The sequence below is a fragment of the Callithrix jacchus genome, chromosome X, assembly GCF_049354715.1.
Source record: "Callithrix jacchus isolate 240 chromosome X, calJac240_pri, whole genome shotgun sequence".
NCBI lineage: Eukaryota > Metazoa > Chordata > Mammalia > Primates > Cebidae > Callithrix > Callithrix jacchus.
In genome coordinates this window covers 62,908,892-62,933,920 of record NC_133524.1, presented here as the reverse complement: position 1 = coordinate 62,933,920, position 25,029 = coordinate 62,908,892, and the positions used below count along the sequence as shown (strand labels likewise).

General features: G+C 39.9%; 1 protein-coding gene across 5 annotated transcripts; it reads left to right on the top strand.

Moving 5' to 3' along the window:
- The first annotated feature begins 1,821 nt into the window (after nt 1-1,821).
- Nucleotides 1,822-24,997, top strand: VSIG4 (V-set and immunoglobulin domain containing 4). 5 transcript variants are annotated; one of them, XM_008989413.3, is made up of 8 exons: nt 1,822-1,961; nt 7,739-8,095; nt 8,819-9,100; nt 18,355-18,417; nt 18,937-19,014; nt 21,619-21,723; nt 23,880-23,901; nt 24,807-24,997. In XM_008989413.3, the coding sequence occupies exons 1-8, from the start codon at nt 1,907-1,909 to the stop codon at nt 24,958-24,960; spliced, it is 1,116 nt and encodes a 371-aa protein (XP_008987661.1). In that variant the 5' UTR covers nt 1,822-1,906; the 3' UTR covers nt 24,961-24,997. The 5 variants fall into 5 exon arrangements, with proteins under 5 accessions (XP_008987661.1, XP_008987662.1, XP_002762996.2 ...); XM_008989414.5 differs by having other exon boundaries at nt 24,776-24,997; XM_002762950.5 differs by having other exon boundaries at nt 24,242-24,997.
- The last annotated feature ends 32 nt before the right edge of the window (nt 24,998-25,029 follow it).

The window sequence follows — 25,029 nt, the reverse complement described above, 5'->3', positions numbered from 1 at the left end:
GACTGGAAGAGTAAAAGATTTTAAAATAGCAAGTATCATTATATAGTTATTATTGCATATATAGTATAGTTTGATTTTTTTAAATCTGAGAAGATGTAAGCATCAAATCTAATCATGTTCATGTTACAATTAGGGATGCTGGGGTTCAGAGACATATGACTTGTCCAAAGTCTCAGAATGAAGTAGACACACAGCCAGGCTTATCTCCAGGTTTCTGACTTCCCAACCAATTCTTTTACTAATCAAGAGGGCTACTAAGCCTACTGCAAAGCTGGAAGTCCTTCCTAGCCTTGCAGTAATATTGTGCATGTTCCCAAGGACCTTATTCTATCTTCAGATCCAGGAGGTCCTAACAAAATTCAAGAGGCACCTCAAAACATACACAATCACCACGCCAGGTAGAAATTGATACCAGTCCAGTGTGGGCTCTTTAATGGGAAAGGAGTGTGTGTGTGTGCGTGTGTGTGTGTGTGGTGGTGGTGGTGGTAGTCGTGATAGGGTGTTGGTTGAAAATACCAAAGGAATATTCTTCGAAGTTCAGAGTTTCCTGAGTGAAGACTCAATAAGAAAAAATGGCTAAAAGTTCCAGTAAGATGGAATGAGTGCAGCACTCAAAAAACAAGGTACAACCAGCCAAGGGGAATTGGACCCTAGAGGAAGAGGTGATTAATATCATTCCATGTAATAATGGGTTCTGAAATGCTGGAATGTCTTCTTAGCCCATGCACAGCTCCAAACCATCTGTATGCAGCCACCCCTTGGCAAGTATATTTCTTTATATTCCCACTCCTCATCTCTGCACAAACTCCTCACTCCCCTGACCAAGGCCTTTCCTATCCCTCCAATTGAAACGTAAACTAAGCTTAGATGTTACTTACAGTGTGGTATGAATTTTTTGGATGTATTTCTGCTTTTGAAAGTGCTTATAGTTTCAAAGCTTCATATATAAAGGGCAGCGACAAACCTACTTAGGCTGCTAATGGAATTACAGTCACTCTGCGGACCTGTGAAGAGGAGCAATTTCTGGAGCAGTTGAGCTTTGCTAGGAGGCATAATATCACTCTCTTGTAGGTCAAGAGCCTGTACCCATTGGAAGTCAATGAAAAATTCAATCTATTAGAGCATATCACTAGTTGGTGAACTGGAAGCTAGGCTTAACTTTCCCTTAAAATAAGTAAATAATAAGTTCCTTATGAAAAAGCATGAAGAACATTTAATGAAAATGAATTATCCCTTGCCACCAAAGAGGTGGAGCCATTGGAGAAAGTGATTCAAAGAGCTTCCACCCTATGAGATATGAGGCATATTCACCCATATCAGCATTATCCATTGGCTTGCCAATTATTCAAGCTTTGATATGTAGAAAGCCCTTTAATACACTAAGCTCTTGTACTCCTAAGCCCAAAGGCACCCAAGCCCAACACCCTGTCCATTTGCCTAGGTTGCATAGGCAAGGGTTAACAGTACAACTGATGAAAATTGCATAGGCCAGCAAAGTTGATCTCTTCTCCCTGGGATCACCACAAAGAAAAACACCCCCATACTGGAGTGAGAACTCATCCCGTAGGTTGCCCTCCAACCAAGATAAACACAGCCTGGGAGATCAAAGACCAGAGAGCCCCAATGGCTCCAGGGAAAGTAAAGTCAATACCCTAGCAGGGGGAAGAATTGCTTCACTCTCCCTGGAACCTCCAACCCCAGGGAGGTGGGGGAAGGGGGGCACCCCACATGACCTATGCAGAAATAGGGAAGGAAGGGGAATGTATGATGGGACTAGGAGTTTGAGTGAGAGATATAGGGAAGGAAGGGAAGTAAGCAGTCATAGACACTGGTGGCCACCAGAAGTTTGAGCCTTTCTGGTAGTAGGAGGAGGCTGGAAGAAAGGACTGAAGTGGCTCTGGCTGTGATGGGAATCTTACTGGGACTGCTACTCCTGGGGCACCTAACAGTGGACACTTATGGTAAGGCAGAATGTGGGGTCCTGGCTGCCACTGCTGGTTTAGGCAAAGGCTGGGGCAAGGGGTGGTGTTTAATGCCTACTAAGGAAAGCCTGTTCCTGTTGGGCAGGTGAGTGTTCTCAGCCAAACTGTGCAGGTTCTCCCAGCCTTCAGCAAAAGGGATGGAGGTAGTTGAAGGCTGCTGAAGAAGCCAGGAGGCAAGTCTCAGCAGAATTTGAAAAAGGATTCTCTCTTGGAAAACACTGGCATGATTTTCTAAGGCTTGTATCTCAGGGGCATCAAGAAGTCTCCCAATGACACTCGAATTTTTCACCCAACTGCTGCCTCATCTAAAATTCTAACATTAGATTTAACCCATCTGCTTTCAAGCTTTGGTCTCTGTCGAAATATACAGACCCCAAAGAAGGAATGTTTTCTAAGAGTTGGATAGGAATACAGAAGTAACCTATACCACCCTACATTGTCATGAACAAGTGCTCAGAAACATTCAGTAGTGACTAAGATTTCACTGTTCACTACCTTCCCAGACCATCTAGTCTATCAGCAGCTCCAACTGTTAGAAAGTTCTTACTTGTATTGAACTAAATCCAGTTCCCTCTGACTTCCATCCAAAAGCCTCAGCTCTGCTTCTTGGAGCTACACAGAACATAGCTGCTTGCTTGCCCTGTGACAGCCCTGCAAATGCCTGAGGACAAATACTGTGTCCCCTTGATTCTTCTCTCCTTCAAGCTGAAAAGCCCTAGCTTTTTCAACTGTCTTCATAGGACTTGGTTTCTTACCCTCTCCTGGGCTAACTCACTTCCCTATAGGCATGGCTAAATTTGTCTGGGCTGTTTATGGGCTCAACAGAAATCCCAAATGAGGATGGACTATTCCATAGTAACATTATTTCCTTGGAGTTTGGGAAGCTGTATCCTCATTTACACTCCTGAGAAGTGAGATGGATTTTCAGGAAGGTAAACCTGTGTAACAGCTAAGTGAGATCCAATATAGGGTAAAGGAGGTTTTTGCTGCTTCCCTACTCTCCCTAGAGAAAAAGGATGGATGGGTGTCAGTTTGATGTCGCTTGTGAAGTCAGTAAATCCAGCTTTCCATGGCTGACTCTGATTAGGTTACCCTATCCTGAGACTCTGTGACCCATCAGACTATAAAATCTCAGAGCTAGAAAACACTCTAGATTAAGTCATGCAAGAGAAAAAATAATTTGCCCCCAAGCCAAAGAGCATTAGTGGCAGAGTTAATGCTCCTGAAAAATATTTTTCTTTTATTCTGTAACTACCAGATTTCCATTCTCTGCTGGGTTTTATAATTTATCTCTCCACCTTCTCCAAGTCTGTTGGTTTGAGCTAGGGCTCAAGCCTGGGGCTTGAGGATTTTAGAAATGTTAAATTTAAATCGTGTGTGTGTGCGTGTGTGTGTGTGTGTGAGAGAGAGAGAGAGAGAGCATTTATGTGTCTTGTTCTTTGCCCAGCCTGTGAGATTTCCAGACATGGAAGCAGATATTCCATTTTTATATAGGATCTTACACTATAGACCTGAGGCTCAGTATATGCTGAGCTGCAAATAGTATCTTCCTTCTTCCTGGACTTCATTGTTCCCAGCCCATTTGTACAATGAGGAGGTTGACTTGACTGGAATCAAAGGGATTTCACAGCTGGACAGTTCTGCTGGACTGAGGCTTCACTGCTAAAAAGCCTGTAAGGGCCAGAATCAGCTACTAACCTCTTACTGTGGGGCTAAGAAATATGTCAAGATAATCAAAAATTTTAAATTTCTAATATTCGCATTTTATAAACATTTTAAACATTTTATAAGCATCTATTATATAAGCTAATCCTCTATCCAGGAGGCACCCCAGGAATGGGGGAAGTGAGAGAAGCCAGTCATGTTGGGGCACAGGATAGACACATGGAAAATGTCACCCTCTTTGTGATGATGGGAGAAGGATATTCAGAAAGAGACCTAGAATGGGTCTTATAAAGGAGCATAGACATAGTAAATTCAGCCTTCCTTTTCTTCAGTATCATTACAGAGGCCTCAGACATTTGCTTTTATAAGTAGGCTCAGTAGTATCCTCTCTTTGTCAAGCCAGATTCTCCTTCCACAAAGCTTCTTGAGTCAATATCCAGCCCTGGTCTTTCTCCTGAGAGAGGCCAATATTTGAAGGAAATCCAATAATTTCCTCAGGGAGGAGAGCAAGGCTTGAGAACTGTGAGAAAGGTTTTTGCAGAAAGCAGCTGGTAGATGGGAGCATATTTTTTCAGACAATCATGGGATAATATATAACCCTAGGATAACATCTAGAAGCCGTGTCAGGTAGGCCCAGGTAAGGAGTTTCTGGTTTCAATCGTGACTGATGGTTTAATAAATTAAGAAAGTAAGAAAGCAGATAGCTTCTGAAAACCTGTATTCTAGGCCTCCAAGCCCAGCTTTGACCTTGCTATCCATGTGACTTTGAGTAAGCATCTGCCTATCTCTGGGCCTCAGCTTATCCATATGTATCATGAGGGAATGTAACTAAGTGATTTATAAAGATCTTCCATCTATGTCATTCCAGAAGGCTACAAATTTCATCCTCTTTGATACCTCAACCCCTGTTATACGAACTACCTTGCCAGGTGGTGGTTTTGAGGTATCCATAGTGGGTACAGTGCTAGGCCAAGAGATGGGGCTTTACTGAAATGAATTTTTCCTACCCAATCTTCCAGGAAAATCATGAGTATTGCTTAATTTGGCCAACATTTCACATTGGCTGCCAAGACAGACCTGTTATTGGAGGCACGGTGTTCTGTGTCATCTCCAGCTGCCCTACAACCCACAAACAACCTAGTACCTGCCCATAACTCAGCAGATTATATCAGACAGGGGAGAGTGTTTCCTTACCTTACCATGTGATGACTTCTGATTCAAGTCAATATTAAAGCTGACAATGTTCGAATCTAATGAATCTGTTTATCCAGGGGATGACATATTGAAGACTGCTATAGCATAGGAATAATTTAAGACAAATATAAGAAGTTGCACTAAGGGCATGAGATATTTATCCAGCACCCACTGCATGCTAGCCATATGCTAGGTGCTTTCACATATATGAACTCATTTAATTTTCACAATTATCTGCCATGGAATCTTTATTATTACTTCCACTTTACTGATAATGACCTGAAATTCAGATAGGTTTAGTAATTTACCCAAGGTCACGCAGAGAGATATGTGGTAAGGCAGAGCTTGGGCTTAGATCAGTGTTATTCCTACTACACTATGTAGTCCTTCACTGCCCTCCTGCTCTCATTAGAAGCTCCTACTAGATTCTAGGGGCACCACAAGGAAAGGTAGAAGGTATAAGTCAGTGCTATTGTGGTTAACCCCACTTTAGAGATTGGAGAACACAAGGAATAGTACAATGTCCTTTTTCTTGTGATGCCCTGTACCTATAATCCAGTCTCTATGCAACAAACGAAGCTGAAGGAGAGAAGAACAACAAAAAGGGGAAGGAACAAAAAAAGGAACAGAAGCATAATGAAAGAATGTGTGGAAAGAATAAAGAGGAGTCAAGCCTCACCTACTTCCAGAAGTGATGTTCAAAACTGAGAAGTTGAGACTAGCTAGCAATGCTCTTGACAGACCAAACTGAGCTTTGTGACAATTTCCAGCAAATTCCCATAGAGGAGAATACAAGCCAGGCCTTGCAGCTCTCCTAAGGTCAGAAGGAAGACATGCATACACATAGACAAAGGCATTTTCAACTGTTCCAGATATCCTCAAAGCAGAATGCTGCTTTATTGCCTGAGAGGGGGATGTGAGAATGCTTTTCAGAGAAGAGGAGGGACATTGGGAAGGTCCAGGGAAACATTAATGGGAAATAGCCTATTAAACCAAGAGACTCAGATAGTTTTCATGGGCTTTAAAAATGGTATGCTTGGCTTGCATGTGACCAAAAATATGTATGGACATGTGACCATGGTCCATGATAATGAAAAGCTGTATCTGCAATCACATGGAGGCACAGTGAAACACACTACCTGGTAAAAATTCGCCACCAGCTGGAATATATAATTTTTTAACTTCTATTTCCATTATAGTCTCTTAGCACTGGACCACCTAAGATTAGGAGAGACCTTAAAGAGCAATGCTAAAATCCAAACAAAGCCTAAAATTTCCCCAGTCAGCTTAATCCATCCATTGACAGCTCTGATTAATCATAAAGTGCATATTAAGGCAAACCATCCCTTCTGTGATATGGAAAGCAGAAAAGAGTAATATAAAAATAAATAGAATTAGGAAAATAGGGCAAACCAAAATCTGCCCCTCTTGTATTCCCATTCGTACATCTGAACTCTGCTCTCTGCCAAACTTGAAACTCTCCAGGTAGTATGTAGTGGATCTAGCAACATGAACTTACGTTTATTTATTCTTTTCTACTCAAGGGCTTTTTCTTGGCTAAAATATGCTATTGATGTTCTAAGAGTCCCTGGTGGGGGCAGAGGTTAGAGGCTTGACTTTAGTGTCTCTATTAACAGAAGTTCTAATGCTGGACAGTACATTCTAGGAGTTAGAAAGCATACACTCAACCCATCCAAAAGATGTCATCTTCCATCTGCTTGACTGAATACTGGGAATTCTAGGCTCAATCAAAGGCTTTTATTCAGTAATACTTTAGATCTTTGAAACCACCTCTCTTAGGAGATACATGAATATATTGCCTAAATATACCCACCCCACACTCCTGGTCCCAGTTAAATAACACAAAAATCTTTCAGAATAAGAACTTATGAACGGAAAATTCTGATGGGAGGCAATGACTGTTTCAACATCCCCACCTCCTTGCCCCACCCCCACCTCTAAGGGTTTCCCTCTCAAGCACGGCAAGAAGCAATCTCCCATTGCTTCTATCATCATCTCCACTACAGTCAGCTTCAGGATTTCACTCAGACCCTTTTCCTCTCCAGACCAAGAACGGATGAAATCATTTCCCCCTCAAAATGAAATTTGCCTGTGTAGCCTTGCTAAGAACTAAGACAAACCAAAAGAAAAATAAACAAATAAAAGAGAAATTAGAAAGTCAGGCTTACAAACCGCATGTCTCAAACTTAACAATAACTAATGATTTTGTTCAACAGGAATGCATATCCAGACTTCTTCCTCACACCAGGTTCCACCTCAGTATTGCCTTTTCCCTGTCTTCCAGAGAATAGCTTAGGGTTGGGACCCAAGTCACTGAGGATTTGTAAGGGAACAAGAGAAGATAATAGGGCAGAGAGCCCTTTGTTGCTGAACCCCAAAGTCTCCATGTTTCTCTATGTGCATATTTACACAAAATAAAATAGTCCAGACCCAATTGCTTAGCATTTTTGCTTCCATATCTCTTTTGGAAAATGTCAAAAGAAATTTTTTTCATGGATTTGCAGAATGATGGAATTGATAGAATGTCTAGAGAGCATACCGTCCAAACTCTCCATATTATGTATGAAGTAAATTGATCTTCCATGGTAGGAAGATGACTTACCTAGGATCACCTCCATAGCAAGATGGTAATATTAAAAAGACTTGAAACTCACAAGATCTGAACGATGTTAATGTTAAGGGCTTTTATCCTGAAGACTGGTTCTGAATGATGAGAACGCTGTCAAAGAGTAAAAAGGCACAGGAAAACAAAAGTGTGACAGAAAAAAAGTTGAGTGGTGTTTCTCAAAAGCCTTTGGAGATCTTCCACTGCCACTATAGTTGCCAGGTAGGTATGCCATGTATGTTTGCTTCTTTCCTCTGCTCTCCCTCTTCAGGCCGTCCCATCCTGGAAGTGCCAGAGAACATAACAGGACCTTGGAAAGGGGATGTGACTATTCCTTGCACCTATGGCCCCCTCCAAGGCTACACTCAAGTCTTGGTGAAGTGGCTGGTACATCGTGGCTCATACCCTGTCACCATCTTCCTACGTGACTCTTCTGGAGACCATATCCAGCAAGCAAGGTACCAGGGCCGCCTACATGTGAGCCACAAGGTTCCGGGAGATGTATCCCTCCAACTAAGTACCCTGGAGATGGATGACCGGAGTCACTACACGTGTGAAGTCACCTGGCAGACCCCTGATGGCAACCAAGTGGTGAGAGATAAGATTACTGAGCTCCGTGTCCAGAAACGTGAGTCACTGTGGGGGTAGAAAAGCACTGATAACCAATGAATCAATAGAGGATGTTATTCTAGAAACTCTTGAAAACCCCGGATGCCTTTGTTTATCTATACATAGGCTCTCTTCAGGTGTGTGTGCTTATCAAACGAAGTGGATAGGCAGAAGATTCTTAGGGTCAGTATTCCAAATTTAAGAAGTGCTGGGAAGGTTTCCTGACCTGTAAATAAATCTCTATCCCTTCAATTGTCCCAGAAATGCCGGCATTCATAGCCTAGTTACCTTCCTTGGGCTCTGGTTACAACTCAAATATTGGTATAATTAATTTGTAGATAGATGCTGATAGAGAAATTCTGGAGAACAGGAGGCAGAGAGGTTAGCCAGGATAAGTTTGCTGGCTGGACAATTTTACAAAGGTCCAGCCCTGATAATCCAAAACTGCAGATAATCAAAATCTCTACTTGAGCCCTAAAAAAAGCTACATTATTTTTAAAAGTCAGTTGATTTTTTACCTCCAAATAATCCAAAACCCCAGATAATATCAAAACGTACCTACCTTAAAAGGAAGTCATTTTATTTGTATTGCACTTTCCCTCCTATTTACTCTAAAGTGGAGCCCCCTTTAGTTCCAGTTGCAGATATATGCATGCCCTTATGCCCAAAAAGAATGATTTGGCCTTGCGGTCCCATATCCTTATGACTGCCCAGAGTTTCCTGTCTTGTCTTTTCTTTGCAGTCTCTGTCTCCAAGCCCACAGTGACAACTGGCAGTGGTTACGGCTTCACGGTGCCCCAGGGAATGAGGATTAGCCTTCAATGCCAGGCTCTGGGTTCTCCTCCCATCAGTTATATTTGGTATAAGAAACAGACTAATAACCAGGAACCTATCAAAGTAGGAAACTTAAGTACCTTACTCTTCAAGCCTGCGTTGGTAGCTGACTCCGGCTCCTATTTCTGTGCTGCCAAGGGCAAGGTTGGCTCTGAGCAGCACAGCGACATTGTGAAGTTTGTGGTCAAAGGTGAGCAGCCCTCTCTCCTGGTGAGCATCTTAACAGATCAACTTGAACCAAAGATACCTCAAGATGTGCCATTATGCAAAAGAAGAGTTAGGAGGGTAGGGTCTCAAGTAGGCAATGGTTGTACAATCACAAAGAAAAAAATTTGGGACTGGGGACAACAGACATAGAAACATTGCCTGTCATGCCATAGGTTAAGTAGATGAAGATGATAAAGGAAAGAGTGCGATTTACTAATATATTGTATTTGCCAGAGCACAAAGTACAAGAACTTGACACACATTTTCAAATTAAATCCCCACGACTGTCCCATGAGGTAGTTATCATCACTTTTATTTTATAGAAGAGGACACAGAATCACAAAGGGGAATCTACTTGCCCATGGTCTCACAGCAAAGAAGTATAAACGCGGATTTGCACTCAGATTTCATGCTCTTTTTACTGTGTCTGATTGTTTCTCATGGTTGAATCTATGTCAGATCCTGGGCACCGTTTGAAAGCTGTTGTTTTTTGTTTGTTTGTGTGTTCTGTTTGTTTGCTATTGTTTTGCTTATTTGATTAGGCTTGATCTAATATATTTACATGCTTTCTTTTAACTTCCCTTCCCCACTTCATTGTAAAGCCACATAGAAGTTTTGGTTGAAGTATCCTTGAAGATGGGCTCTGGTTAATCAAGACTTGACTATTTCTTACAGCACTGTCCTGAGAGCACTACAAACTATGATTGTAGGCTGAGTTTTAAATGAAGAGTCCAACAAAGATCTCCTTGTAAAGAAAGACACCCCAACAAGACTACCATGGCCCAAAACATGTTGGAAACTAACTGATTTTAGACAATTGCCCTCAGAACCATCCAAAAATTATTGTCCTCTGAGGATAGATCTGTATAAGGAGAGTGCGTAAACCTAGCCCAAATGGCTTATCACCATTTGGCCTAGGACTGACGTTCATTTGAAACACCTGTGTGGGATTTGTTTCCCAAAGTTAAACTACAGTGAGGATGTGTGTGCTGTAGACCCTGGCTTGTTAGTTTTGGGAGAAACAAGAGTGGTCTACCCTGAAACCTTATATAAACAGTGTCATAGTTCTCTAAGAGCCAATAGCCTGGTCAAGCAGAGAGGGCAAGGAATGACCAGAAAGCCCAAGAACGTATCCCTTATAAAGAGACTAATTGAACATTTTTGGCTTTCTGTGAGTTGCTTCTTCTCAGACCAACTAGGCAAGAACTTGCTCACAGTAAACCAGGCTGTCTATTCCTTCTCACAGTCGATGCTTATCAATGGTTAAGCAGTGCTCGTCATTGCCCCCTACTGATAGATAAGAAAACTGAGGCTCAGGGAAGTTACTCTCAGCCTTCCACTTGGCCCTGCTCTGTGAGCCAAGGTAATTGTTCCTGGCTACTTCTACCTGCCTCCCTGTCCACCCTAACCTGGTCCCATGAGTCTGACCCCTTTTCACCTCTGCCCTACAGAACCCTCAGCCCTTTGCCCTTCCACCTCACTCTGCACTGTTCTTTATTTCTAGAATGGTTCTGGAGTCCCTGCCTTTTCCCATGTTCTTGGACTGCTGAGCTTTGCTGACAAACAAAACAAAACACAGATATGAACTGACTCCACTTTAATTTTATGCTCTGTGACATCCACTGCCTGCCCCCATGCTGTGTGTCGATCTATTTGCTCATCTTTGTCTCATTTCTTGTAGCAGTTTTTCAGAACATTTACACCTTATTTCAAGCCCCCAGCCCTGCTCCTAAAAGATAAAGTAACTTCCTTCTTCTGTAAGAAGATCAGCTGTGAATTTTATCAAATACCTTCCTCTCTGCCTTGATATTTCCCTATCCATTTCCTCTTGGCTCAGAGTAAGATATACTTTGCTCCTCTCCACAGCAAGCCCCGTCTCTTGAACTCTTAACATCAACTACTCCAATGCCCTGCAATGCCCTTTATCCTCTGCCTAAGCCAAATATATGCATGTATCATATATGTATATATGTCAGTATGCAAGCCTAATAAATACATATATATATGTATATATATATACATATATATAATTTTTAAAACATCTTTACCCCATCTGCCATCCTATCTCTCCTACGGTTACTACCAACCTTCTCAAGAAGGTAGCTTCCAGCAGCTGAACCTCTGAATTCATTCACCACAAAATAACTTTGTAATCTGGGGTCATCATTAACCTCCATATCACCAAATCTTAAGACCTCTCCATTCATATTTTTCCTCCTCAACATCTCTGTAGTAGTGGATCCTGTTGGCCATTTCTTCTTCCTCAAAATTATTCCAATTACTGCTATCAATGACATCAATTTATCTTGGTTCTCCTAAGACCTTTCTGAATGATCCTGCTTAGACAACTTTGCTGGCTCTTTCTTCATTCACTCCTTAATTGTAAATGTTCTCAAAGACTCAATTCTTATTCACTTCTGCATGTATTTCTATATTATCAGGAAATTTTATTTACTTCTATGACTTCAAATATCACCTGCAGCCTGGTGACTCTCAAACCATAATATTACCTGTAATTTGTCTTCTGATTGCTAGATCACAGTGTCTAGCTACCTTCATGAAAGCTTCATTTCTAATCGCAGCCTGTTCAAAACTGAATGTATCTTTTACTCTCCAAACCTGTTCCTAAAACCTATTAGAAAACATAGCAGTATCTTTGACTCCACCTTCTCCTTTACCTCACATGGTCAAGTAATCATCAAGATCACCAAGTACTGGGAATTCACCTACTGAATCAGATCCTTTATTAGACTCTTCTCTTCTCTTCCTATACCCTTGTGGTCTCATATTCCTTTTTAAAAAACAATTTCAATCATCTTCTAAATGCTGTCTCCATGTTAATACATTCTTATGAAATTATCAACTTATTCAATATTTATTGAGTACGTACTTTATGTCACTAGATTATAAAATTCAAGAGAGCAGAATTCTACCTGTCTACTTCGTGGCTGTTCTCCAGAGTCCACTAAAGTATTTGGCACAAGAAGACACTAGACACCAGATGAATGCTGTATTTATTAATGGATGGGCAAAATATGCTACTCCCTCACTTTCAAAAATCCTATCATCCTGTTGTCAGAATTATTTCCCAAAAAAACAGACTGAACAATTTTCACTTCTGTTCAAGGAAGTAAACCTTTCTCAAAAGGTGTGTAACCTTCTGTTACACCCCATGGATCCTTCCAACCAAAGAACAAAGCCCAAACTCTTTCACTCTGTTTTCAGCCTACCTATGCAGCCTTATCTACTAACATGTCTCTCCACATCTAAAACATAGCATGCTGTTTCCTCTGTCTGCAGTATTACTCCTCCTTCTCAGCCTAAAGAAATTCTATTGACCTGTCACTGATATCTTCTTTTTGCATTGAGATATACCTCACATTCTTTAAAAAAATCAACATTTAAAGTATACAATTAGGTGGTTCATATGTTTGTGCAACTGTCACCATTACCTAATTCCAGAACATTTCAATCACCCTAAAAGAAAACTCTGCACTCATTAAGCAGTCACTTTTATTTCCCTATCCCTTAACTCCTAAAAAACACTAATCTACTTTCTGTCTCTAAGGATTCACCTATTATGAATATTTTATATAAATCGAAGCATACAATACATGACCTTTGTTTCCTATTTTCTTCCACTTAGCATAAAGTCTTCAAGGTTCATTCATGTAGCATGTATCAGTACTTCACCCTTCTCATTGGTAAATAATATTCCATTGCATGGATATATCACATGTTATTTATCCATTCTTCAGTTGATGGGCATTTGGGTTTTATCTACATTTTTGGCAATTGGAAATAATGCTGTTATGATTAATCCTGTAAAAGTTTTTGTGTAGACATATGTGTTTTTAATTCCCTTAAGAAATACGACCAACTGGAATGCCTAGGCCCTAAAGTAATTCCATGTTTAACTTTTTGAGGAAGTTTCAAACTCTTGCCCAATGTGGCTGCCCAATTTTCCTTTTCCATGAGCAATATATGAGGGTTGCAATTTCTCCACATCCTTACCAGCACTTGTTATTTTCTGCTTTATTTTTTAGATTATAGTCATCCTACTGGGTTTGAAGTGCTATCTCACTGTGGTTGTGATTTGCACATCACTGATGACTAATAATGTTGATCAGCTTTTTATGTTATTATTGGAGAACTACCTTTTCAAATACTTTACTTATTTTAAAACTGGGTTGCTTGCTTTTCTGCTTTTGAGTTCTAAGAGTTCTTCATATATTTGGAATACTAGACCCTTATCAGTTATTTCCTTTGCAAATATTTTCTGATTTTATATATTGTATTTTCCGTTTCTTGATAATGTTCTTTGAGGAGGTACTGTGTTTAATTTTGATAAAGTTCAACTTATCTATTTTTTCTTTTGATACTTGTGTTTTTGGTGTCATATGTCATAATCTGTTGCCAAACTCAAGTTCATGAAGATTTATCCCTTTGTTTTATTTTATAAGTTTTATAGTTGTAGCTCTTACATTTGTGTCTTTGATCCATATTCAGTGAATTTAGTGTGAAGTAGGAGCCCAATTTCACTCTTGTCCATGTGGCTATCCAGTTGTCCCAGCACCATTACCTGAAGAGATTGTACTTTCCCATCGTACAGTCTTAGCAGCCTTGTTGAAAATCAATGATTAATTACTTGTAAGTTTATTTCTAGACCCTCAATTGATTAAATTTGTTTCTAGGTATTAGTTTTCATGCTATTGTAGTGGAATTTTTTTAATATTATTTTTGATTGTTCATTGTTAATGTAGAGAAATACAACTGATTTTTGTGCATTCTTCCTGCATCTTGCAACTTTTCTGAACTAATTGATTGGCTCTAGTCATTATTTTGTGGATTTTTAAGAATTTTCTATATATGACTACGTCATCTGAAAATGGATATAGTTTTATTTCTTCCTTCCCAGTCTGTATGACTTTTATTTATTTTTCTTGAATCATTTATCTGGCTAGTACTTCCAGTATAATGGGGAATAAACATAGAAAGAATAAACATTTTTGTCTTGTTCTTGGTCATACAAGAAAAACATTTTTCACAATTAAGTTTGATGTTAGCTATGGATTTTTTGTAGATGTCCTTTATCAGGTTGAGAAAGTTTTCTCTATTCCTAGTTTGTTGAATATTCTTAACATGTGAGGGTATTTTATCAAATAAGGATTGTGTCAAATACCTTTTCTGTGTCTATTGTGATGATTGTGCCTTTACCCTTTTATTCTTTTTTTGATGGCTCTGCTTTTGTATTAGAGTAATATTGATCTCATATACTGAGTTGAGAAGTATCTCACTAATTTTTTGAAATAATTAGTAAAGATTTAGCATTAATATTTATTTAAATATTTTATAAAATTCACAAGTGAAGCCATATGTGTCTGGCCTTTTTTTTTGTTTGTAGTTGTTCAGTGAGCAATTCAATTTTTTTTCTTGTTCAAAGTCTGCCTTTTCAAGTTTTTTATTTCTTCTTCAAAAATTAATTTTTGTTATTTATTACTAATTTCTTTTCGTTGTGGCTGGAAAATATACTTTGTATTATTTTGGTTTATACAAATTCACTGAGATTTGTTTTAGAACCTAACATATGGTCTATTCTAGATAATGTTCTATGTGCACTTGAAAATAATGTGTATTCTGCTGTTTGTTGTGTGTATTCTGCATATGTGTGTTAGGTCTGGTTGATTAACAGTGTTGTTCAAGTCTTTAACTCCCTTGCTGATCTTCTTCCTAGTTTTTCTGTCTGTAATTAAAAGTAGGGTGTTAAAATCTCAAGCTATTATTGTTCAGTTGTCTATTTCTCCCTCCAATTATATCAGCTTTTGCTTTATGTATTTTGGGGTTGTGCTGTTAGAAGCATTTCTGTTTGTAGTTAAAGTGCCTTTATGATGGATTGTTTTATCATTGTAAAATGTCATTTCTTGTCTCTTCTAACAATTTTTGTCTTAAAGTCTATTTTGCCAAACATTACCATAGGCAGTTCTATTATGGTAACTGTTTGTGTCCTTTTTCTGTCCTTTTGCTTTCAAATCATTCATATCTTTGAACGCTAAGTGTGTAAAACATATAGTTAGATTGTTTTTTAAACCACTATGCCAATCTCTGCCCTCAAATATGAATTTAATCCATTAACATTTAATGTAACTACTAATAAGATATTATTCATACCTGGTATTTGCTATTTGCTTTCTATGTATCTTATGTATCTCTTATTTTTCCATTCCTGTACTACTGCTATCTTTAGTGTTAAGCAGATAATTTCTAGTGTAGTAGGTAACTCCTTTGTTGTTTACTTTACTACATACTTTGAATATTTTTTGTAATTTCTCTGGGTATTGCCATTAATTCTTAGTCTACAATTTAATTTGGATTTATAATAACTTGATTTCAATAGTATACAAAAACATTGTTTCTATATAGTTTAATTTCTCCTTCTTCAATGTTGTTATTAGAAAAAAATACATCTTTGTATATTATAATCACATCAACATAGATTTATAACTATTTCTTTATGTGGTGTCTTGTCAATCAGGAAAAAAAGAAGTTACAAACAAAAAATACACCTACACTCTATATATATTTCTGTAGTTACCTTTGCTGGTGCCTTTTAATTTTTTTTTTTCATGTTGATTCAAGTTACTATCTACTTTCCTTTTATTTCAGCCTAAAGAATGCTCTTTAATATTTCCTATAGGTCAGATCTGCTGATGATTAATTCTTTCAGTTATTGTTTATCTGGGAATTGTCTTATTTTTCACTCATTTTTGAAGGGTAGTAAGAATATAGAATTATTGATTTATAAGGCATCTCTTTCAATACTTTAACTATTTCATCCTACTGTCTTCTGATCTCCATTATTACTAAGGAGAAATCATCTATTAATCTTATTAAGAATCCCCTATGCATGATGAGTTGCTTCTCCCTTTCTCCTTTCAGTATTCTCTCTTTGGCTTTGGCTTTCCATTATGATGTGTCCAGGTGTGGATATTTTTTAGTTTTTCATGCTTAAAGTTTGTTGAGCTTCTTAGATTTTGAGATTATTGTTTTTCATCGAACTCAAATATTTTCTGACATTATTTCCTCAAATAGTCTGTTTTTTTCTCTTATCATTGTCTACTATGACTCTCATTACATGTATGTTGGTAAACTTAATGGTATATCCTACAGGTCTCTGAGGTACTGTTCATTTTTCTTTGTTCATGAATTTTCATTCCTATTACTCTAACTGAATATCTTTAACAGTCATATCTTCAAGTTTACTGGCTTTATTATGCTTGCTCAAATCCGATCTAGTGAATTTTTCTACCCTTTGGTGAAGATTTCCTTTTAGTTATTGTTTTTCAACTCCAGTTTTTCTATTTGATTTCTTTTTAAAATATCCGTCCCTTTATTATTATCTATTCTGTTTGAATCATTTCCATTCTTTCTTTTTGTTATTTAGACATGTTTTCCTTTATTTTTTAACATATTTTAATTGCCTTTTCTACTAAATACAACATCTGTGCTTCCTTGGAGGCAGTTTGTATTGATTGACTTTTTACCTGTTTATGGGCTACGCTTTCTTGTTTCTTTGCATGTCTCATATATTTTTGGTTAAATATTAGAATTTTTAAGCAACACAATGTGGCAACTGTGAAAATCAGTTTCACTTTCTCCTCAGGGCTTGTTGTTGACATTCTTTGTTGTAGTAGTTTTTCGTTTAGTAACTTTTCTGAACTTTTTCTGTTTAGTTGTCTTCTATCTTCTTTGTCATGGATGGACACTGAAGTTTTTACTTTGTTAGCTTTGTGGTCAGATAATAATTGGATAGAGATTTATTTATTTATTTATTTTTAGACGGAATCTTGCTCTGTCACCAGGCTGGAGTGCAGTGGCATGATCTTGGCTCACTGAAACCTCCGACTCTGGGTTCAAGTGATTCTCCTGTCTCAGTCTCCCAAGTAGCTGGAACTACAGGTGCACGCCACCATGCCCAGCTAATTTTTGTATTTTTAATAGAGATGGGGTTTCACTGTGTTGACCAGGATGATCTTCACATCTTGACCTCATGATTCACCCACCTTAGCCTCCCAAAGGGCTGAGATTACAGGTGTGAGCCACCATGCCCGGCTGGATAGAGATTTATTTAAATGCCTAGAACAAATAAATCTCCTAGTCTTTACCAAAAAGCTGTATTGCTTTTTGAGTCATGTCTTCAATACTAAACCAGGCAGTTTCCAACTGTGCCACAGCCATCACTTCCTGCTTATGCAGAACTTCTAAGCTAGCCAGAGGGAGCAGCTTATGGTTCTGTCATGTCTTTCCTGAGAAGGCACACAGCCCTATGCTTGTGTGTGGCCTTCTAGTTTCCCAGAACTGTGTCAGAACTTTTCAAAATCCTATGGCAATCTTATTCTTCAACTCTTTTAAGGCTATTTTGGTTCGTTTTTTGTTTCTCTCACCTATTATGCATTGCCTCAGGCAGCTGTGTGATAAATGTTACCCCATCCCTGAGGAGTGGCTCTTAGCACTGAGTGACCAATAAAAAAACTCTTTTGAGTGAGATGTTTCAGGGAACCACCAGACAGGCCAAATAATGGCAATTGTTCAAAAATGAAGTTTGTTGGGCTTACTCCAGCACCTGGAATAAGGTTAGTTCTATGTTCAAGATTACCTCTGAGCTAGAAAAGGCAAGGGGACTAGAATAAGTTAAAACAACTTAAAGCTTGTTGTTCTTACCAAAACTGCAGTGTCTTTCTTCCGTAAGTCCTCACTAAGTTGCTGCAAACCTTTGGCTAATTTGCAAAATTCTGAAAAAAAAAGTTGATTGTGTCAAATTTTGCATTATTTTACTGATTTTGTTAAAGGGTAAATTTCTGGAGGTTATGCCACCATTTTCACTGATGCAACCCATTGTCACCTTCTTTGTGATACTTTCTAAGTTTCTCTCAAGAAAATTACTAAGTCTTAGCTAGAAGTTAGTAAAAATAATATATATTTTCCCATACAAGTTGACTAACCTGCTGAACTCTAGCTACAGGTTCCTTCGAGATCTATGAATTGTGTTTTAAAAATTATCTTCTACATTGATGTATGAAAGATAAGCAACACAGGACTTACCAGCATCATAACAGAAATGTTGAGACAAGTCCAAGTATGGACCTGACTGGCCTTTACTTACTTCCCAATTCCCCTAGAGCATTAAGCTATTCACCCAAGGGTACAAGATCCTTTGAATGGGTTCCCTTTTCCTTGCAGACTCTTCAGAGCTACTCAAGACCAATACTGAGGCACCTACAACCATGAGATATCCCTTGAAAGGTGAGTTTTACTAGGGTTTGAGGGAGTCGTAGAGGTCCAAAACAGTGTCATGTAGCCAAGGAAGGAATCACAATGCTATTGAATGGCTAATAAGCAGTCACTTGGTTTCTCAGAGAGAACATAGCAGTAAAGGAATGGATAGAAAAGAAAGGTAACAATGCCGAATATATACTCTTCTTTTTGGAAACTTCTGAGGCAAAAGGAAGGAGAGAGTTAGAATACTCCCATTGGAAATACGAGAAAAAAGAACACTGAATTCTATTCTGCTCCTAGTTTGACTTTCTGTGTGACTTTGGGTATATTATCCCCCCCTTGATGGGACTTCTTCTCACTTCCCACCCCTAACAGTAAGAAATGAAGATGTCTCATCTCATGGTACTAGTGGTTGATAATATGGCCAGGAACTCTGGAAGGTCCAGCACAAATGGCTAGAGAAGGACTCCAACCTTTGCAATCATCTCCTACCTCTCAGCTTTTTGATAGAAAAGAGATCTCGGACCCTATTCTTTATATTCATAGCAACATCTACAGTGAAGCAACCGTGGGACTGGACCACTGACATGGATGGTTACCTTAGAGAGACCAGGGCTGGGCCAGGTAAGAACACTGTCAGGATTTCTATCTTTCCTTCTTGACTCTAAGCTTTGTGACTAAAACTTCCCATTATGAACACTGTTCTACAGCACTGAACTCTGCAAATCATTACCTGCTATGTATCAAGCAATGGTCAAGGACCTGAGGATGGGTGAGGTGGGTGGGAGGTAGAGGGAGAGATATAGATCCAGGGATAAGCAAACTCAGAATGAGGTTAAGGGCAGTGGTAAATGTGTCCTTTATTTAGTTCTCAGTTGCCATAGTAATATACTTTCCTAATATTGTGAACAAGAATAGGGATAGGGCCATTATGACATCATGACCTCAGCCAGGTAAGGATAATGGCAGAGTCTCATTACTTGAGCTCTTAACCAGGGTTCTTCAAGCAGCTCAAAACTGCTTTGTGATTCCTCCAAGGCCTTAAAGATTCCCAAGTCAGGGTCTCAGAGATTCAAATCCCAAGTAAATATTTTGTGTTTCACCTGCATCTGATGGTCAATTGGTATGCACGGACATGACTACACTGACTGTTGAAATAATAGAACACTCTCACACAAATTGATAATTAGCTGCTCTCCTTAACCCCGGAGGCCTCCATTATCACCTGGGCTGCCTTGGCCCATTACTCAGAACTCTCTAGACCACGCCGATGGTCATGCAACAAAAGGTATACTAAGGAATCTCTTAGACTCCAGGTCTACAGCAGGCATCTGTTGGGATTGGTTGGAATTAAATAGTTTGATAACTCACTCCTGGTACTCATTCTCTGGCTGTGTATAATTGAGAGTGGACTTCCAGATGCTGTTTGTACCTCTCCTTTTCTGCTTGCAGAGCTTTTTGGCTATCTCTGGGCATAGCTCAAACCTGTTTTATGTGCCACCTTTGCATTGCCATCTTTGGCTTCAAGACTTCCATAGCTCTATTCCTCTCCCAGAAGAACATCTATTGGGAGAAGAGAAGTTAGAAAATGTCTCATGAAGAGTTAATTTAGAAAATCAGAAAACAATCCTGTGCAAAGTCTAAGTTCTCAGATGTTGGGTCTGTGCCCTGTTTTCTCTACCAAGTTTTTCAGTACTTAACTCTCTTTTAAAGGGAATATTTCTTTGATTTGTAGCAGCTTATAACTTGAATTCTCTTAGTTCTAATAAGACACTCTGAAGACCACAAATACTGCATTCCTAGGACATAATATCTTCAGGTCTCATGAAAACAAGCCAGCTGCAGCAATAAATCCTAAGTACACTGAGATTCCTTTCCATATGCTTCTCCATCCCCGATCTAGCTTCTTAGATTCAGAATATTATAGCTAAAAGTGCATTAGACCTCATCCAATCTTTTCATTGAACTTATGGGGCAACTAAGGCCTAGTGACAGTCAAAGATTTGGCTAAGGTCACTGTATTCATTTTTCCATGGCTGCTGTATAAACTTACCCCAAACCTAGTAGCTTAAAGCAACATAAATATATTATGTTCCACTTCTGGAGATAAGTCTGACACAATTATCACTGAACTAAAATCAAAGTCAGAAAGGCTGTCAGAAAGGCTGTGTTCCTTTTGGAGGCTTTGGAGAAGAATTAATTTCCTTGTCTTTTCCATCTTCTAGAAGCTACCCACATTCCTTGGCTCATGGCCTTCTTCCTCCATTTTCAAAACTAAAAATGTAGCATTCTCAAATCTCTGTTTCTTTTTATTGTGTAAACTAACATACTCACAGGTTGCAGGAATTTGGATGTGAATATTTTAGAGGAACATTATTCTGCCTACAACAGTCATACAGCAAGTAAATAACAGATCTAGGACTGGCAGCCCAGTCCAGTTGATTCCTTCAGCTTTTAGGCATAATGGGAATATGTACCTCAAGTGGCTCAGTGGAAATATGTTTTCAGAATGAAGGAAGCTGGGGACTTGACCAGAGAATATGATAGGAAGAATCTTTGTGGCTAGAAGTAACTGACCAGAATCTTAATAAGGTATGTAGCATTTTTGGTGAGGCTGGAAAATCAGGATATTATTATTATTATTTGAGACAGTTTTGCTCTTGTAACCCAGGCTGGAGTGCAATGGCACAATCTCGTCTCACTGCAACCTCTGCCTTCCAGGTTCAAGTGATTCTCCTGCCTTAGCTTCCAAGTCGCTGGGATTACAAGCATGTGCCACCATACCCGGCCAATTTTGTATTTTTAGTAGATACAGGGTTTCTACACGTTGGTCAGGCTAGTTTCGAACTCCTGACCTCAGGTGATCCACCCGCTTCAGCCTCCCAAACTGGTGGGAATTACAGGTGTGAGCCACTGCGCCTGGTCCTATTTTCTTTTTTCTAAGGGAAAGTGAAAATCCTCAATTTTGGCCCTATAGAAAGCATGGGGAACTAGCTCAAATGCCCAGGCAAATCAGCCAACCAGTGAGTCTGGAAGAACCTGACATCTCTTTCTCAAGTCTTTCTCATGGACCTGGAGTTTAGTTTGTTTCTCTGGCTTGCTAAGAAGGTTGGCAGAATATGTAAAAAGGAAAAAAATAGGTCTGGCCTAGTCTGGTCTGTTCCTTAGAGTTCTTGTTTCTGTCCTTATTTTCAACCAGTTACCACTTGATCTTGTTTTACCCCCTAGGAAAGAGCATGCCTGTCTTTGCCATCGTCCTCATCATCTCCTTGTGCTGTATGGTGGTTTTTACCATGGCCTATATCATGCTCTGCCGGAAGACGTCCCAACAAGGTGAGTGATGAATATGAGAAGGTGGCTTTGGCTCATTTATTCTTTCTGTCAGTATATTTGAACCTAAATTCTGTATCAGGCATTGTGTTAGGCACTTCAAGAAGCTCCCAGCCTAGTTCAGGAGTGAGGGAGAATGCAAAGACACAGACGTTCAGACAAACAATGGCATAAGACTTATGGAACTAAATGCACTAGTCTTTGGCACTCAGTCAAGTATAACCATCTTTTAATGAGTCATTGTAATGATACAAGAGAAGGAAAAGTCACAATCCCTGCCTTCAAGTTTCTTACAATTTATTCAGGAGATTCAAGGTAGAAACATGGAACTTATCAATAATAACACATAGCAATAAAGGCTATGAGTTCAAAACCTAGAGAAGAAAGCTATAATAAAGGGATGCAGAGGAGAAGAGAATCATTTAAGGCTTGAGCAATTAGCAAGGGATTCCAGAAAGAGGAATATCTTAGACCACATTTTAGAGGATGAAAATAATTCGTAAGGGGACAGTATTTCAGGAAGCGAGAACTACATCAGCAAAGTTGTAAAGACCTAAAAGACAACTGAGAGTGGGGTAATCAATAGAAAAAATTCTGTAGATGGGCAACAGGGAAGTACCGTGGGAAAGGGAAGCTTATTCCTGATTATAGAAGGCCTTGAATGCCAGGTTAAATAATTTGGACTTTCTTCACTAGGCCTTGTAAGGGCACTAAAAGTCACCAAATTTTTCAAGCATGGAAGTGGCATCATGACAGCACGGTTGTCAGGGTCATTTAAAAACTGTGAGTCAACACGGGAGGAAAAAGAATATTGAGATGTTTGCTTCTAAAAGGAAAAAAAAAAGCCCTAGCTGTCTCTCAATACCCAGTGCACTGGTCATTTTCCCTAGCATTAGTTTGTGTTATTTTCTGTAGTATCTCTTACTCCCAAACAGCCTGATTTCTACCATGGGTCTCATGGATTTTCACCATCAGAAGGGAGTTTCAAGTATCTCCTTCTCTCAGATCTCAAGTATAATCTCTGGCTTTGGCCAGTTGGCATGGCTATCACCATGAGGCTGAATGTGATAGCACAGATACCTCACACGGCCACAAACCCCAGGGGCACTAAAAGGAGAGTATTTCTCATAGTCTTGATGAGGTTGGGCATAAACAGTAACCACATTAAATTTTTTCTCTCTCAAAAATTTACCATGGCTTCCCATGGCCCAGGGAATAAAGGTCAAAATGTAGCATTCTATTCAATGCTCTCTGTGATCTTGCTGTAGCCAATTTTCTAACTTCCATCATTTCTTTATGCCTAGTCTCATTTCCAGAATTTTCTCTTTCCTACTTCTTTACAAGGAAGATAGCTTTAGGGCTTCAATTTAACTTAATATAATTACTGAGCATATATTGTGTGACACGCATTGGGCATATTAACATGAAAAAGACAGGACCCTTGCAGTACAGGAGCTCATAGGCCAGTGGAGAAGGTGAGACACAGAAATGCAGGGCTCTAGCACAAGGCAGAAGTCCTGTGGCTTGCCTTGTTTACTTTGTTGTCATTTAATGCTTGCAATTCCAGTTGCAGCCCAGAAAAATTATAAGCACCTAGAGGGCAGTACCAAGAAATACGTATCTTTGTACCAATCTAAGACTTTGAGCCTGTATGGAATATAGGACACTATTTCAGACACTAGGGGGCAATGGTGACCTATTCCATGGGTTTTCCTGGGTATATGGTGGTGGTGACTGCATTTGGGAATGGCTTGGGTCATGGTCATCGGCATAAGGCTAATCCAGCCACTTCTTCCCGGTCTCTTGGCCTGACAGTCAAGTTTCCCGCAAGGACTCTCTGGGGATCTTTGGGAGAGATTCCTGGGAAAAGAGCAGGACCAGTTCCAGTGCCCTCCCCCAACCCATACCCAGAAACTGCTCCAGTCCAATATCCTGAGTCAGAGATGACAAAAAGGCTGTGCTTTTCCTTCCTTTCCCTGATAAATCTGCATCATTGTTTCAATTCACCTCTCCCATACCTCCAAGTTGTTGGAAAGCTGAGACATAAAATCCCCTTCTCCATACCCTTCCCTTGTCTTTTGACTGGTACCCAGGGTCCATGCTTGACCCTTGTCCACTTGCCATGAAAACTTCTGACATGATTCCTCCTTCTTTTCTAGAGCATGTCTGTGAAGCGGCTAGGTAAGAAAGCCTCTCCTCTTCCATTTTTGGCCCCTTCCCTGCCCTCAATTTCTATTATTGTTGGGAAACCTAGAGGAAAGGGGGTGTGGCACAAATTGAATCCTAAGGCCAGAGGCCTTCAGGGTCAGGACATAGCTTTCTCCCCTCTCTCAGGCACCTCCTGAGGTTGTCTTGGCCCTCTGAAAACAAAGGATAATTTAAATCCATCAGTCTTCTGCTCCCAGAATCTTTGGGAGGCAGGATTCCGAGAATTAACTGGCAAGAATTGAGGCAGAAGGGTGGGAAACCAGGACCCCAGCCCGAAGCCCCTTCTTATGGGTGGTGGGCTCTTGGGCCATAGGGTGCATGACAGGGAGGCCAACGACTCTGGAGAAACCATGAGGGTGGCCATCTTCGCAAATGTCTGCTCCAGTGATGAGCCAACTTCCCAGAATCTGGGCAACAACTACTCTGATCAGCCCTGCCTAGGCCAGGAGTACCAGATCATCACCCAGATCAACGGTGACTACACACAGCTGCACGCAGTTCCTCTGTATTATGAGTTTCTGGCCACTGAGGCAAGAGTGTCTGTTAAAAATGCCCCAGTAGGCCAGGATCTGCTGACATAATTGCCTGTTCAGTCCTAGCCTTCTGCATAGCCGCCTTCCCTGCTACCTATCTTCATGAATAGCCTCAAATTTCTGCCCTGCCAATACTGGGGCCCCTGGGAGTCACTGGCTTTGCTTTAGAATTTGCCAGATGCATTTCACGTAAGTCAGCTGCTGGATTTGGCCTTGGGCCCTTCTAGTATCTCTGCCTGGAGCTTCTGGTACTCCTCTCTAAACACCAGAGGGACGACACCCGTAGCAGTAGGACTTTATCATCATGCCTACAGGCACTATTCAACTTTAGCATCTTGCCACCAGAAGACCAGCGGGAGACTCAGCTCTGCCAGCTCAGAGGACCAGCTGCATCCAGGATCATTTCTCTTTCTTCAGGGCCAGACATCTTTTAATTGAGATTGTTATACCACAGACCAGGGTTCAGTACTGCTCCTGCACTGAAAATCTAATGTTCTGACTCTTAATGCTCAATAAATATCTAATCATAACAGCAATCTCAGTTGTGTTGTTCTTCTCTCGATGGTTG

What these genes read in the sequence shown, in the direction of transcription:
- VSIG4 (XM_002762950.5), top strand. Translation starts at nt 1,907, where the DNA reads ATGGGAATCTTACTGGGACTGCTACTCCTGGGGCACCTAACAGTGGAC. An exon ending in CCTAACAGTGGACACTTATG is followed by an intron (nt 1,962 to 7,738) that starts GTAAGGCAGAAT and finishes CTCCCTCTTCAG; the next exon opens with GCCGTCCCATCCTGGAAGTG. An exon ending in CATGAGATATCCCTTGAAAG is followed by an intron (nt 18,418 to 18,936) that starts GTGAGTTTTACT and finishes TTATATTCATAG; the next exon opens with CAACATCTACAGTGAAGCAA.